This window comes from Leuciscus leuciscus (assembly GCF_965113295.1).
Source record: "Leuciscus leuciscus genome assembly, chromosome: 20".
NCBI lineage: Eukaryota > Metazoa > Chordata > Actinopteri > Cypriniformes > Leuciscidae > Leuciscus > Leuciscus leuciscus.
Window position 1 is genome coordinate 30117257 of NC_138744.1, and position 17284 is coordinate 30134540.

Consider the following 17284-nt stretch of genomic DNA (forward strand, 5'->3'; position numbering starts at 1 on the left):
TCCGCGAACCATGTCGGCTACGTTTTATACGTTGCCCAATGTGTCAGCTATCGGCGTAATATCGAGAGGCTGATCTTGAAAGGGAACGTCTCGGGTTACTCAAGAAACCATGGTTCCCTGAGAGGAGAGAACGAGACATTGTGTAGGCTGCAGTGTAAAAACCTTCCAATTGTTTGTTGTATGCTATCCACAGCTCATGTTGTCTTGAGATTTGATTGTCCACTGAAATTTCTTGGAAAGATATTTTTGCAGTGTTTCATCAACAGAATAATCCAAAAATACGTTAAATAACAGTACAACCCACTAAAAAGATTAACTGTATGTCTATCCCTTACCACATCGCTTTCTTTTGTGTTAAAATTCCGTGAATAAGGTCTGTTGCAGGACCGTGCACTTTGGCAAAAAAAAAGATAAAAAATTATAAGGAAGCAATATTTAGCTTACCCAATCTTTCCTAAGGCCAAAGACATTTAAAATCTTAAATTAAATGTATCCATCAAATTTCTTTTTACATGAGAGATTTCATTGGGAAAACAATTCATATGGATTTTATGAGAAATAAATTGAAACGGTAGAACATGTTTTTATCCGAAGCGAATTTGTACATGAATTTTGGCTTCATTTCAGAGTTGGATACAATTCTAAAGATATTGCTACACCCTTTGAATGTGATCTCAATTAAAGTTGTAGGCTAATGTAAAAAAAAAGTTGAGTAAATGATAAGAACATAGAATTTGTGATAGTAAACAATCTGATTGTTTTAGGTAAACACTTTATCCACAGATGTAAATACTTATAGATAAAACCCCATTTCAAGGGAGGGAAGAATGATTTGAAGCTCTCCAAAATCTCTTCAATGTATGGCAGAGAGAAATGCCATGAAACTTCTTTCTGCTGGACTTGTTTATGTTAGAATAAGACTCTCATCCCCTCTGTTTTTTTTATTTATTTATTTATTTTATTCTTTCTTTTAAATGCTGTATCAACACGGAAACATGAGCATGATTATTGAAGTATGCCATAAATGTTAGTAGCTACTTGAGTTCTGTTCAAGAAAACAGAATTTAAAATATAATGCTATTTAACAATGTTGCCCCCTGCTGGTGGTTTGTAAATGTGCAGCAGCGCCCTCTGCTGGTACAGCGGGATAAATCGTGATTAAATCCTCCATGCGGCTCTGCTTGCACTGGCAGTGAAGGGAAGATGGCGGCTGGACCCGGAGCGGCCAGTACTGGTCACAGCGGTGGCCGCGGCTCGTCTGGCGCGTTAGAGTCATCGCTGGACCGGCGATTTCAAGGAGTCAGCAATACGATGGAGTCCATCCAGGGATTGTCCTCGTGGTGCATCGAGAATAAGAAACACCACAGCCTCGTCGTGCGCTGCTGGATGAAGTGGCTGAAGAGATGTGAGTTGCTAATGTTGCTAATGAACTCACACAAGCACAACACTATCGGGATCTGAATGCAAACCTTGTTCCGATGACATTGCAATTTGTGTTTCGATGCACAGCGTTTGAGAAATGTCAGGTTGATGTGAACGCGCTGGTGTGTCTCGCGTGCACGCTGAGATGAATGTTGATTTTACATTAAAGCTCAGTGCATGGTCGCTCTGCAGGCCTGGACATTTGAAACAGAAAGTTGGACACACTTCAGCAGGTTTTAAGAGACTTTAGAAGCATTGTGCATGAACATATGTGGTGCAAACTCAATAGAGTAAGAGATGCGTGAGCCCCACACAGATAAACAAGCGCTGGTCAGTGTGCAGTTCAGATAGGCAATCAAGATGGCAGTTTGTTTTGGGTTTGAAATAGTAAAGGGAGTGTGAATATCTAGTGACTGGTCGTATCAACTTCCCTTGTATGGAACTTCAAAGCTGACAAAATAATGAATAAGTAAATAGACGACGAAATGTAAAATAAATAAATATACAAAGAAAAAAGCAAGAAAACAAATAGTATTTAAACCTTTATTTATGTATAGTATAACATGTATATCATTAGTATACAGACAAATAACTGTTGATATTAATAAATGAAGACAAATACATACACAAATAAATGTAAATAATGTGGAAAAAAGTAAATTATATATAAATAAGGAAGTAAAGGTAGTAATACTCATTTATTTTTTATGTTGATTTTACATTTCTTTGTATATTTATTTAGCCTATGTATTTATTTTAAAAAAATTTGCATGTCTTCCTTTATTTATTTTCATTTTGTCCGCTTAGGTTTTCCATACCCTTGCGATTCTTCCTATTGTTGCATGCTTGTCATTGACTCATCTGAAGGTTGCAACCTTTTTCAAATAACAAGATGTCATATTTGATTTGAATCGCCAGCTAGGCCTATAGTTCACTGTCCTGCAGTCAGTGTTTGCACAGAACTTCAGTTTAAATAATCCTGAAGTTATATTTTATAAGTTGACCCAGAGCACTCCAAAATGTTATGCTTTCGAAGTCAGATTATGATTTTGTGATTCCAAACGCTTTATAACAAGGTTGCATGCATTATTTGCACATTTAACATGCACTAGCCTACATTACACTACATTCTGTATCGTGACTTTATGAATATCTTTTTTCACACATTTGTTCTTCTTGGTTAATGTTAACTTAAATAAACATACCTTTATCCATTGTTGTTAGATCATGTTAGTTTGTTCTTAATGGAGTTATACCACTTTATTTCATTATAATAATGAATTGGTATATGTAGAAATTAGAGGTTGACCGATAGTGTGTTTGTTTTTTATATTTTTTTATTGTTTTCTTTACGATAATGATAGCTAGGATAGCCCACTCTTGGCCGATACGTTTTTAAGATAGATACTGAATGAAAACAAACATAACATAAAATGGTGCTGAACTTTATTTGCAAAAATGTAATAACAGTACTGAACTATGAAAATGTACTGTAGGCCTTTAAAAAAAAAAATATATATATATATATATATATATATATATATGAATCTACTAATTATATCTTGGTCATTCATGTTAGTTCATAGTGTATTAACTAACGTTAAGAGACACAACTTTAAAATGTAAAAATGTATTAGTAAACAATACTTTTGTTAACCTTAGTTAATGTTACAAATGGAATCTTATTGTAAAGTGTAACCATTTCAAATAAATCCAAACAGTCATGCTTAAAGATGGCCATATTTAAATATTTACACAAAGGCCATTGAAATTAGACACATGTAGCCTATGTTGTATGTATAGGCCTACTCTCACACTTTATTTGCTTCTATTTCAGAACACATGATTAGGCTATCCAATCAAAATAACAAAATATGTATTACTGTGACGATAAAAAAATGACTGAAAGCGAAAACATTTCTGAAATTTATTTTCTGTTGACTGCATGACGATACAGTTTGCTTTCTCATGACACTAGCTTTAAATGTGCAACTTCGCTGCATAACGAATGCATAAAAGCAACCAGCTGGACATAAACTAATGCAAATAGATGGTAACAATCGTGACAGTAAACATTTGGGTCTGTCTTTTTTGTATTTTTGTCACATTTGTTTATTTTTACCGCTTGAGGTACTACTAATGTTAGCAAACTTACTGCTGTTCTTCGATATTGCAGCATCTAGTCAACAAATGTATTACTTTGTAATGATAATAAAAAACACGTACGGTAGTGTACTTTATAACATAGGCTACCATTTTGTTGTCTAATGTCCACATCTGAAGCGTCCCGCTCTATGCAGTGCACAGCCTCATGTCAAAACAAACACTGTGATCGTTTTTTATTTGGCCTCTAGAGGCTGCTCTCGTACTGTATAATTCCAGCAGACCCGTCTCCGCGCTCTCGTACTGTATAATTCCAGCAGACCCGTCTCCGCGCTCTCGTACTGTATAATTCCAGCAGACCCGTCTCCGCGCTCTCGTGCTGTATAATTCCAGCGCTCTCGTACTGTATAATTCCAGCAGAACCGTCTCCGCGCTCTCGTACTGTATAATTCCAGCAGACCCGTCTCCGCGCTCTCGCACTGTATAATTCCAGCGCTCTCGTACTGTATAATTCCAGCAGAACCGTCTCCGCGCTCTCGTACTGTATAATTCCAGCAGAACCGTCTCCGCGCTCTCGTACTGTATAATTCCAGCGCTCTCGTACTGTATAATTCCAGCAGACCCGTCTCCGCGCTCTCGTACTGTATAATTCCAGCAGACCCGTCTCCGCGCTCTCGTACTGTATAATTCCAGCAGACCCGTCTCCGCGCTCTCGTACTGTATAATTCCAGCAGACCCGTCTCCGCGCTCTCCTACTGTATAATTCCAGCAGACCCGTCTCCGCCCTCTCCTACTGTATAATTCCAGCAGACCCGTCTCCGCGCTCTCCTACTGTATAATTCCAGCAGACCCGTCTCCGCGCTCTCGTACTGTATAATTCCAGCGCTCTCGTACTGTATAATTCCAGCAGACCCGTCTCCGCGCTCTCGTACTGTATAATTCCAGCAGACCCGTCTCCGCGCTCTCGTACTGTATAATTCCAGCAGACCCGTCTCCGCGCTCTCCTACTGTATAATTCCAGCAGACCCGTCTCCGCGCTCTCCTACTGTATAATTCCAGCAGACCCGTCTCCGCGCTCTCGTACTGTATAATTCCAGCAGACCCGTCTCCGCGCTCTCCTACTGTATAATTCCAGCAGACCCGTCTCCGCGCTCTCGTACTGTATAATTCCAGCAGACCCGTCTCCGCGCTCTCCTACTGTATAATTCCAGCAGACCTGTCTCCGCGCTCTCGTACTGTATAATTCCAGCAGACCCGTCTCCGCGCTCTCGTACTGTATAATTCCAGCAGACCCGTCTCCGCGCTCTCCTACTGTATAATTCCAGCAGACCCGTCTCCGCGCTCTCCTACTGTATAATTCCAGCAGACCCGTCTCCGCGCTCTCCTACTGTATAATTCCAGCAGACCCGTCTCCGCGCTCTCGTACTGTATAATTCCAGCAGACCCGTCTCCGCGCTCTCCTACTGTATAATTCCAGCAGACCCGTCTCCGCGCTCTCGTACTGTATAATTCCAGCAGACCCGTCTCCGCGCTCTCCTACTGTATAATTCCAGCAGACCCGTCTCCGCGCTCTCCTACTGTATAATTCCAGCAGACCCGTCTCCGCGCTCTCGTACTGTATAATTCCAGCAGACCCGTCTCCGCGCTCTCCTACTGTATAATTCCAGCAGACCCGTCTCCGCGCTCTCGTACTGTATAATTCCAGCAGAACCGTCTCCGCGCTCTCGTACTGTATAATTCCAGCAGAACCGTCTCAGCGCTCTCGTACTGTATAATTCCAGCAGACCCGTCTCCGCGCTCTCGTACTGTATAATTCCAGCAGACCCGTCTCCGCGCTCTCGTACTGTATAATTCCAGCAGAACCGTCTCCGCGCTCTCGTACTGTATAATTCCAGCAGAACCGTCTCCGCGCTCTCGTACTGTATAATTCCAGCAGAACCGTCTCAGCGCTCTCGTACTGTATAATTCCAGCAGACCCGTCTCCGCGCTCTCGTACTGTATAATTCCAGCAGAACCGTCTCAGCGCTCTCGTACTGTATAATTCCAGCAGACCCGTCTCCGCGCTCTCGTACTGTATAATTCCAGCAGACCCGTCTCCGCGCTCTCGTACTGTATAATTCCAGCAGAACCGTCTCAGCGCTCTCGTACTGTATAATTCCAGCAGAACCGTCTCAGCGCTCTCGTACTGTATAATTCCAGCAGACCCGTCTCCGCGCTCTCGTACTGTATAATTCCAGCAGAACCGTCTCAGCGCTCTCGTACTGTATAATTCCAGCAGACCCGTCTCCGCGCTCTCGTACTGTATAATTCCAGCAGAACCGTCTCCGCGCTCTCGTACTGTATAATTCCAGCAGACCCGTCTCAGCGCTCTCGTACTGTATAATTCCAGCAGAACCGTCTCCGCGCTCTCGTACTGTATAATTCCAGCAGACCCGTCTCCGCGCTCTCGTACTGTATAATTCCAGCAGAACCGTCTCAGCGCTCTTGTACTGTATAATTCCACCAGAACCGTCTCAGCGCTCTCGTACTGTATAATTCCACCAGAACCGTCTCAGCGCTCTCGTACTGTATAATTCCAGCAGACCCGTCTCAGCGCTCTCGTACTGTATAATTCCAGCAGAACCATCTCAGCGCTCTCGTACTGTGTAATGAGAGTGCATCCTCCTCAGCACTGGAAAAACTATCGGTATGGATTTTTGCAGATTACCGAGTGTTCCAGCAATTGGTTATTGGTGCCGATTAATCAGGTGACCTCTAGTAGAAATTCACATAACCCAGTTGTTCTGAAAGTGTGGGGCACGGGAGATCAGCTAAAAAAAAGCCGTAGCAAGCGTTCAACTGCGTGAATGGCGGTTGGCGCCCTGCCTTTATAAAGCGGCACTAAACTGGTCATTGCAAAATAGCAAAACAATACATTTATAGTTTGTAAAATACACAGTGGTGTCTATGGAATCAGCAATAACAATCAATTCAAATATGTTTTATTCATATCAGATTCACAGTGTAAGTAACTATAAAGTTTACTCTATTCGGCTCAACATCGTGATGTCTGTCAGCCATCGCGATGGACGATGACATCGTCTATCGGCCCAACCCTAATGAATATCCTTGTTGAACATTCCAATCAACCAATCGGATTAGATGGATAGGTTTACAGTTAATGCCAAGTTTAAGCTTACAACAAAGGTTACACATTCATATTCACCTATAATTTCCCTCTGATTTCAGGGATAAGTTATGGATAGGTATAGGTTTAGTAGTAGGGATAGTGTTAGGACTGTTTTTGGACAGGAATATTGTTCCAGGATCAACAAAAAAGATGTTAATCCAGGAACATATCTGTCTTGGCAAAATTACGATAACCGTCTTTATATATATATTATATATAGTTATCGTTCTTGGTCTGAATGGACCTTTTTGCTGTAATGAACTAGTGCTGGGTGGTATACCGTTTCATACCGAATACCGGTGTTTATTTTTGTTATGATATGAATTTTTTATATACCGCAATACCGGTGTATGTCCCTTTAACAACGATCGAGGCGTGACACTGTTTGAGAGGGTCTCTTTTCACTGTTGCACTGTGGTGATGCACAGCTGTATGTGTTACTAAGTGTGACGGTGAAGATGGATAGGGTAAACTATAATTGATAGCTGTCAAATTATTGTACAGTGTTTCCCATTATGGGATGGAAATTAGCACCCGCCACCAGCCAAATGCGGGTGATGATTTTGTGTTGTGGCGGGTAAACTTGCTTCACCTACCGGCCACCGTGGCGGGTAAATAAAAATAGCATACTGTTTCACATGGACGGCAGACACTTTTAGAGGAGGCACACCTTCAAAAAAATGTGGCGTTACATCGAAGGTCAAAAAACGTTTTTTTAAAGAACGACGGAGAAAAGCAGACAGTGGGGAGTCCCGAGATTGGTTAGTTTACGACGAGACAAGGTGGGCCTTAAATTGAAAACGTTAAATTAAAACCGTTATTCAATCACTGTTTAACCTAATAAAAATGACTGATAAAATAACAGATTAAAATATAGAATAAAATATAGATTTTAATAGCTTGATGCTCTTTAAATATTTTGTTGCATTGTAAAAAGTGTCGGTGCATAGGACGGACCTATCCGCGATCGCTCTCCATGGTTCTGACCAAAGAAGAGCGCTTTGGAATCTCCATTATGCATCATAACGTTGTCTCTTAGTGCGCTACGAAGACTCTTGAGGTATAACTTAACTAAAGGTACCTATACTACCACTAAAGGTATACCATTGCTAGGTGTCTTCAGGGCTATCATCCACTCGCGAGGCAGAGGCGCTGGCGCCCTCCCAGCAACGGCGCTGTTCGCCGAAAAAGATATGATACATCATGAGATGCGCAAATCTGGAGACATGACATGTAAGACATGATTTTGACCACTTCATTGAGTTTTGTTTTGTAGAAAGGCTCTTTTTAAAAGATTTTCGTTTTGTATAAATTGTATCTTAATTTTGATCAATGTTTTATCAACGAATTGCCGGTATTTAATAAATAAGAAGAAAATATATAGCAGACAATGTAATAAGGTGCCGGCATGATCACTTGCATTGCATGTGAACTGGAGGGCGCTGAAACTCAGCTTGTGCCTCACAGATTTGAGAAATATAGGCTATATATTACAGAAAGCTTGAAATGTCTACTTTTAAACGAAAATATTCAAAACCAAAAGAAATAGGCTTTCTGATTGTGAAATCCATATGAAATGTGCATTTCTCTCTGGCGTTCATGGCGAATCCGCAAAACACCAGTTTATAATTAAATGTCTCCTTGCTATTTTAGACACATTCATTTTCATTACTTTTACCGGTTCTTTGTGGCAAGCTTTATGCGTGCGGTCGTGCGCTTGAGTGCGGCTATATTACGTAAACGCGCATTATCCTGTAGGCTATAGCCTATTTAAGCATAATTAAAATAATATACAGGGGCGATTTATCCACGAATGGCTTAAATGAACAATAACTAGTCGACTAGATTTTTTTTTAAGTCGGAGGCAGCCCTATTCCACTTATTTTCGAACCAGGATCAGGCCATTCTGGGTTGAGCGAGCGACCTTGCGGAATGAGCGAGCGGAGCGGAATATTCAGAAATGCGCTCTCCACTCACGAGCTCTGATCGGAACAAACCCGTCTGCTGAATTTGCGCAGAAACATCAAGATAGACATAACCAGCTTTTACATTTTTTTTAAACTAAACATTTAGACTATTTTAGCACAAATTATGATCTTATTGACGATTTTTTATAGTTCTTGACAAAATTAGAATATATTAAACTTTTTTTTTTTTGTTTTTTTTTTGAAGACAAGTTTTGGGTGGGCCTGTTGAAAAGTGAAGTGGGTGGGCCTACTAACGCACCCATAATGCCTTGCCTGGTGTGTGTATAAGAACGAAAGAGAAAATGTCAGTATTTAATTGAGACTTGAGATTAAATAAACTGCTTAAGTATTGTAGATCTTGTAGTATTAAATTTCACATGCAGTTACACATTGTAGGTTAAAAACAAGAAAGTGGCTGGTAAAAACATTGAGTGGCTGGTAGATTTTTAAATCCACCAGCCACAGTGGCCTGTGGACAAAAAAGTTAATTTCCATCCCTGTTCCCATACATTGGTTCACAATATCAACACAGCCTTTTGGAAAATCTATTTGTGGTTGGCATTGTCATCATTGAATGAATGATGACAACCAGCACGTGTCAAAGTCAAAACGCGACGGGGTTATTTTTATATGAACGTACCTGAAGTGAACTGACTGTCTTTAGAAAAGTGTCGATGTTATTTCGATTGAATCTTTCCTGATAAAGCAGCGTTTATGAGCTCTGCTTTGTGTACAGCCGTTACCGGGGAAACCGCTGTTTCTGCATATAAAAAATAATAATACCGTCATATACCGTGAAACCGGTATAATTTTGAGAGATACTGTGATATGAATTTTTGGTCATAGTGCCCAGCACTAAAAGGACCTTTCATGTGCATCTGATTGACAGATAAACTGCACACTTATGTTGTTAATGGTGTGGTTATTTCAGGAAAAAAAATGGCTTCATTCAGTTTAACATTAAGTTAAAGAGGGCAAACTTCATAATTTAACTGAACTGTGTGCATGCATTTTAGACTCTTACTTAGTATTGCTTTGTCCATGCCATAAATGAACATTTTTGAATGAGCAGCGTTTTCTATTTGCTGCATCACTGTTCCAGGATGCTATTAATATGCTGTTACATTACTGACGTTTTTGGCGAAACTTCATGGGCAAAAAAGGTCCACTGTCAAATAGTGATGCATGAAAGTCCCTTTCAAACCTAGCTTCTTCTTTTTTTTGGATCACATGCGAATTTGCGAGACCAACTTGAACATGGGCGAAATCTGCATGGGGAACTTTGAGTAAAAGGACATTGAGTCTTTTAAGTGAAATGCTATGCAAGGACATGATTAAATTATGCAGATGTACTGTATTTCCATTAGTTCCACTGATGATGGATATATAAAGCTGAGCTGACTTCTGAATAAATATGTTGTTAATAGAATTGTGACAAGTGAACATTGTAACAATCCTATGATTCATGTAATCTTCAGTCAAAATGGCATAACTTTCAAGAATATTAGGGATGCACAATATATTATCGGAATGTCATCGGCATTAGCCCAATAAAGGCTTAAAATACTCCATTGGCATCAGCTCGATATAAAATATTATGCTGATATCCCTTGCTGATAAGATGATGTGTTGAGTTGATTATGCTCCTGCGATAACTCACGTGTGCAAGGAGTGCTAGCGATAAGATCACGTCAGCAGTGTGGTCATTCTTGAACTTTTGCATGTATGGTGATTAATTCACTATTTTGGATTTGCGCCTTTGCTTAAACTTGTGAATGCGAGGACAGAAGGATGTGTCTGGTTTGCTATACCCATCAACAGTCATATGAAACGCATAAACGTGTATTTGACGCACAAACAATGCATTTCGATGTTTTGTTTAAGTGTTAAAATACACATATATTCGAACTACCTGGCGTTCCATATAATTACTCTGTAGCACTTAGTCTTCAACCCTGCTCCCGGACACCCACTGTCCCGCAGAGTTTAGTTCAAACCCTAATCAAACACACCTAAACCAGCTAAACCAGCTGATCAAGCTCTTCAGTATCTCTTGAAAAGAGAGGGCTCTGTCTACATCCCGCATTACTACAAACCTGCAAGTTACGCCTAGTACAAGTTATGCCTCCTGGGAAAAAACAAGTGTAAATATCAATAACTAAAACAATATTTTGAAGTAAATTTTGTTATGTATGAAACCATCAATTAAACCGATGTCAGCATGGTTGTGTGACATGCTCTCATTCTCAAAAAACTGGACTACATTTGACTAAATTTGGCTTAATGTGTTTTGTGAATTATGATAAAACAAAACATTACATTTATGTTTGTTTTAAATAAATGTTTGTTGACTTCTGTATGTTCATGTCAACAAATGAAAGTTTATTGTAAACTGTTACCAAATTAACAAACTAATGGTTTTTCTGAGGTAAATGTAACAACAGGCTTACGTGACATTTATTATAGCGTAAACCTGGCTAAAGGTAGGAGTCACTTCTCCACTTTCTGAACTTTTGCCTGAAGGTTGTGTGAACTCTCCTCTGCCGTTTGGTGGATTAATTTCTATCTATAAGAAGAATTTTCAATGTTCAACTGTTTCGAATTGAAGCTATAAACCCTGTTGCAGTTGCTTTATTGAATCAGCCCCCTGAAACCAAACAAAGAGGACCAGGACTTTTCTGATCTTTTAAGTGAAATGTCTACAAAATATGAATGCTTTGTACTTTTTGGTTATTATAATATCGTGCCATTTGCTGTGGTAATGTAAAAATATTTTTTTTAACTCGTTTGATTTAAAACAATGGTTAAGGTTGAACGGCCTACCCATAAACTGGGCCACATGTTTTAACTCATAATCTACAAATTGATGATACAAAAGTTTGAGACACATTTTTCTGACCACATACCTATAATTTTTAAGACTTCTACTTCCATCCACCCTGTACTTGTATGTGACTCCATTTGCTGGTCAAGGAGTCTTAAGTGCTGTGACCAATGTTGAATTTTCTGCGGCGTTTAAAACAATTTGTGATTATTTGATGTTGGAAATGTCTTTGCATCTTTGTGCATCTCGCGTTGAACTCAAGTAATTGACAGTTTCACTGATTATAATGACAGCAATCTTTGCTCACTTTCTGTTCCTAGTATTTTCATGCTGCTAACTTCACATTGCAAAGTTTCTGGATTGACAACCGTATTCAAATATGCAAATGACTTCGATTGGACGGAACAAAACAATATGATATTGTATGTCAAATGATCTGTGCATTAAGTCTTGGAGTGTAAATGTAAAATAATAGACCTGCCACTTTTTCTATGTAATGTTACTTTTTGTTATTACTAACTTTCAATTTACGGATTTTTCTAAGTTACACTTTTTTTATGATCTGTCCTAACAGTGAATTTAAAGGTAATATTACAAACTGTTTCTTGCATTTATTTTGGATTTATTGTCAGAAATGGGCTTGCAGGGCTCTAGAGTGCGACCAAATTTTGTAAGGGTGCGACTAACATTTTTCCTAGGTCGCACCGGTGCACCTAACGTCCTCGCATCCGCTGCCTCTCCACGAACTAATCGTTTGTTCTCCTTTGACGGAACTCACACTCATGGGAAGTTGGGAACTCACACTCTTCTCTCACGCTTAATGAGTGATGACGGAGGACAGAATTAAACATTCAAACGTAGCCTAAGCCTGGTTACACTTAAGGTCTGTGATATTAGTCTGATTTTATTTTAGATTTCGGCTTCCAAAGATTATAAAAAATAATATATTGAGGTAAAACCATTAAAAACTATAGCCGCATTCTATCTAGTGCAACTTCTTCCCTTCGCAGCATTACACTGTCATTTCTCCCTAAAACTCAAACCTAACGACAGAATCAGCACGATCGGTGATTGTTGTAAAATGCAGTCTAGTTACTGTTGCTAACTTGCGGGACGCGTTAAATAATTAAAAGAGCTATTAAAAGCACAAAAATCTGCATAAGAGATGCATGTTCGCAAGGCGGCGCGCGCTCCGAAACCGAGACCAAGACAAGCAAATTATAGCCTACTTTGGGTTTAATGTGCGTGTCTAAACGATCAAATGTACACAAAAGTATGTCAAAATGACCGGCTTGGAGATTCACTAAAAACAGTTTATGTCTTAAATGGACGTAGTTATCGAAATAGTTGGGAGAATATGGTGCATCAGACGTAGCAGATCTGCACTCGGTCTTAAAGGGGCCGCAGTCTAGTAAACATGCGGACGATTACGCCATTGCTGCGAATCAAACAACAAGAGAAAAATTACTACAAAGCTCTTGAAAGAATAACTTCAGCTTTATTAAGCATTAATTTATTTATGAAAAATTACGCAGTGTTATTTTTCATTTGATTACTTTATTAGATTTATTTTTAGGCCATATCTGAAGAGTAATATTAGTAGACCTTACTGAAATTAAAGCACTGTGTAGGCCTATATAATGTGTATCTTTGTTTAATTGTTTATCTTTTTTTTATCTATTGTTTATCTTTGTTTAATATATATATATATATATATATATATATATATATATATATATATAATATATATATATATATATATATATAGCCTATATATATATATATATATATATATATATATATATATATATATATAAAACAAAAAGAACCGATAAGAATACAGTTAAAGTACCGGATCGATAAGCAGTATCGGTAAGAGTAGGAATACCGTTAAAACCCTTTACTCCCCGGTCAATGCTCCGACAACAGCCCAGATTCTCCCCAGTCCCTGGTAAGATGCCAAGCCCTGGTCCTTCGTCGGAGATGGCATCCGACTCAGAGACGGAGGTAGAGCCTACCGCGTCTGAGCTAGAGACTCAAAATAGTTTGTTTGGCAGCTCAGTGAAACACTTTAAACTTTTTTTATTTAAAAAAAAAGATTTTTATTTTTATATAGGCTACAGTAAAATTGTGCTTCAAATAAAAAAAGTATTTACCTACACCTTATTCTTGTTTAAAATCATTTACATAATATGAATGTATATAGAGCGTGATAAAAATGTGACCTTGAATTTGTGGCGTTAAAGGTGACGCAAGCTGAGGAAAAATTTGGGTGCACCCAAATTTTGTGCTGGTGCACCTAAATAAAAAAGTTAGGCGCACCAGTGCAACCAAGGCAAAAAGTTAGTCTGGAGCCCTGGCTTGCAGTTCACATGCTGTCACAACTTTGTACTGTGTGTTGATGACCGTGTTTGTCCGCCACAACCAAAGACCCAGGAAAAACCCTGCTTTAAGTGAAAAGTAATATTTATATAATTATTTATAAGTAAGGAATAATTGACGACAGGCCGTTGAATTATTAGAAAAATAATGCACACCCGAGGTGGTAATGCGGTCACGACGCGAAGCGGAGTGGCCGTTACACCTCGGGTGTGCATTATTTTTCTAATAATTCAACGGCCTGAAGTCAATTATTCCGCTTATACTACAGTTACCACACCTCGAAACATTGTTCAGATTATGTATTTCAAGACGTTTGTAAAGTTTTTGTCATTAAAACGCTCTTGTATGTAGGACTAATTTCTTACGCATCTAATCCCATGCCTCCGTTGCTAATTCCAAAACGTCATTTCAGAGTTAATAGCCTAACGGAGGTTTGAGCCGCTGATAGCAGACTAATGCTGGGGACACACGACTAGCTGACACATTCTCTGACTGTTTTCATCGACTGCAGCAGATTTTAAACACCGACTTTGAACACAGACTGAACGCGCTGAACACGCTTTTGGGCATGATCAGTCATAAGTATCAAATTACATTCATAACCGGCCTTAAAGTGTGTTCCCGGCTTTATGCAGTTATTAATGCAGTTATTAGAGATGTTGCAATAATGAGACAGAAAAGCATGTGCGTCAATATTATTATTTATTAATTAATTCAATTCGTTTTAATTAATTCGTTAATTCTTTTTTTTTTTTCTATTATTGACAGATGACAATAGACTAGCCAAATAAATGAAACCCAAAGCCCTTTTAACAAGTAGGCCTATCAATAATTATTTATTTGTTAAATTATCTGCAATAAAAATCCGTGCTGCAGGACTATCCATTTATTTAGCCTATATTCAGGTTAATTTTCTATTGATTATAGATAGGACTTTATAGTTTATTTATTCAAATTAAACTGCATGTTTCTATTGATTGTGAAGCTAGACATTGAAAATTGCAGATCAAGCGCATGGGGCGAAATGCTTTTTCTTGTTATGAATTGTATCCTATTTTCCGTTATTACAGTTGACTACGCGAAGTGATATGGAACTGTAATGCGGTCAAGACCTGCCTGGAACTACTTTAGCCGTGCGTTTCCCTGAAAATAATGCACACCTTAGAACGTTCGTCAACCAATCAGATTCAAGCATTCAACGGCCCTGTAGTATAATATAATATAATTTTATTTCAGTGCAATACAGTACGGTCTGATTAAACCCACAAACCTTCATTTTGGATGAAGGGAGACCTTTGACTATTTTTGTGTGCTTCAGAAAAGTACTTAGAAATTATCTGGAAGTAAAGAATATAAATAGCCTGACTCTCTCCACACCAGACAAGGAGACATGACACTCATTTGCTGGCATTTATTTAAGTGCTTAAATTTCTCATATTTGGATGGAAAGATGTGATGGAAATTTAAACTGCACAGTTCTTTTCTCACAGTTAAATAATAAACCTGATAATCAAATATATAAGCACAAAAATAGAGTCCAACAAGTAGGCGTAGACAAAATCTGTATAAATGATACTTTTTTTTTAGCAAGTAAAAGGTATTTTAGTATCATTGTAAGAACATCCCCCTTCAGGTTGTGGTTTACGTGTCTTTTTGATGTGAAATCTTTACTGATTTTTATAAAGTAAATCTAAGAATAACTTTTATATTGTTAGTAATATTGAACACTGAAGCAAAAAAATAATAATTTGTTGATTATCCATACATCATTTTTTGAAAAAAACAATGTTGAAATGTGACCATCAAATATAATCCATCAGCCTTCTGTGGAACATTTATTTATTCATCTCTCAATCATCATTGTAAGCAATTAAATGACATCTTACTAAGACATATTATTGGGAGATATAGAGTGACAGCTGATATTTATATGGGATGAGTCACGATTTTCGAATATTCGATTAGTTAATTTAATTATAGAATATCGAATGGGTAGTGTGATTATTGTCTAAAGAGAGAAAATCCCCATGTTTTTGGTGGTGATGCGTCCATGTTACCAGAGAGGGACAATGCCAATAACGCACCTAAAAGCTATCAATAAACAGAAGAAGAACATATTTTCTCACACCAGGGCGTGTGAGCGGAGTGGTAATATTTCCTCTAGAGCGGAGAGCGTCTTTCTGAAGATTCCGCTTCGCTCGCTCAACCCAGAATGCCCTTTGTGACACACTAGTTCAAAAATACATGAAATAAGGGGCTGCCCTCGACTAAAGTTTTTTTCTGGTCAACTAGTAGTTGTTCATTTAAGCCATTAGTCAACTTATCACATATTTATATTAATTTAATTACTTAAATATATTTTGGAGAGAATACTAAATAATGAGCGGTTATTTTATATATATATATATATATATATATATATATATATAAGGACACGTTTTAATTGTTTATTAAAAAACGAAATGTTTTCTGTGTCAGTTCCGGCTGCAAAGATGAAGTTGACGATGCTGCTGACTCACCATCTTCGCAGTAGTGAACGCGCCTATAGAGAGAAATGCACATTTCATACGGATTACATAAGCAGAGACTTGTCTGTTTCTTTTCGTTTTGAGTTGTTTTGTTGAAAAGTAGAAATTTCAAGCTTTTTATGTATAAATATTTCTCATGTCTGTGAAAAGTCTAGCTACAGTCTGACGCAGCGCGCAATGTTGGGGTTTTTTTTATTCAAGAAGGAATGGCGGAAGGCAGTGACTGTGCTCGGGATATTTTTCAGCCTTTTAAGAGGACCGAATCTCAGGTGTGGTCATATTTTGGCTTTTACAAAAGTCGTGAGTGAAACTTAATCTAGGATGGTCATTACAATAGGGGGGAAACATTCAGATCTGCCGAGTCGTCTTGTGTGACCATCACCCACTGTTTATAGCGAACGCAAGGCAAGTTAACTTTGACCTCAATACCAAAACTACATCTGGGAAATAATTGGGCACAAAATGTAGTTTTGAGCTGAAATATTTGATCCCACTCACTTGAAATAAATGTGAAGCTTCCGCGAAGAAAAGTTCGCAGCAAGTGGCTTTGAGCCAAAGACGAACGAACAAGTTCAAACACTATTAAGAGTGACATTTAAGGGATAATAATGTATATCATTGTAGGGCTGTCGCGGTGAAGGATTTTCCCTTGCGGTAATTTTGAGTGGCTCAATAGCGCGATATGCGGTTTTACCGCATTTATTAATTTATTTTGATTTATTTGTTGCTATATAAATAAGTGTTACGATGTGGTCAGCATGCACAAAAACGAGTACATTTTCAGTAACCAGTAAACCGAAACTAAACAGCGTCTCTGCGCATTGAAAGCCTGTCACTCAGCGCGCAGTTGTTACGGCAACGGACTGTCTTTGAGTCATTAAACCATTCA

At 38.6% G+C, this 17284-nt stretch overlaps 1 protein-coding gene across 1 annotated transcript in view; it reads left to right on the forward strand.

Annotated features, from left to right (window-relative positions):
- Positions 1 to 958: 958 nt before the first annotated feature.
- The window catches only part of rprd2b (regulation of nuclear pre-mRNA domain containing 2b), a 46845-nt gene continuing 30519 nt past the window's right edge, over positions 959 to 17284 (forward strand). The window contains exon 1 of the mRNA XM_082150259.1: positions 959 to 1405. Within this exon, the coding sequence (XP_082006385.1) occupies positions 1204 to 1405 (202 nt within the window). The 5' untranslated portion in view covers positions 959 to 1203. The remainder of the gene's footprint in view (positions 1406 to 17284) is intronic.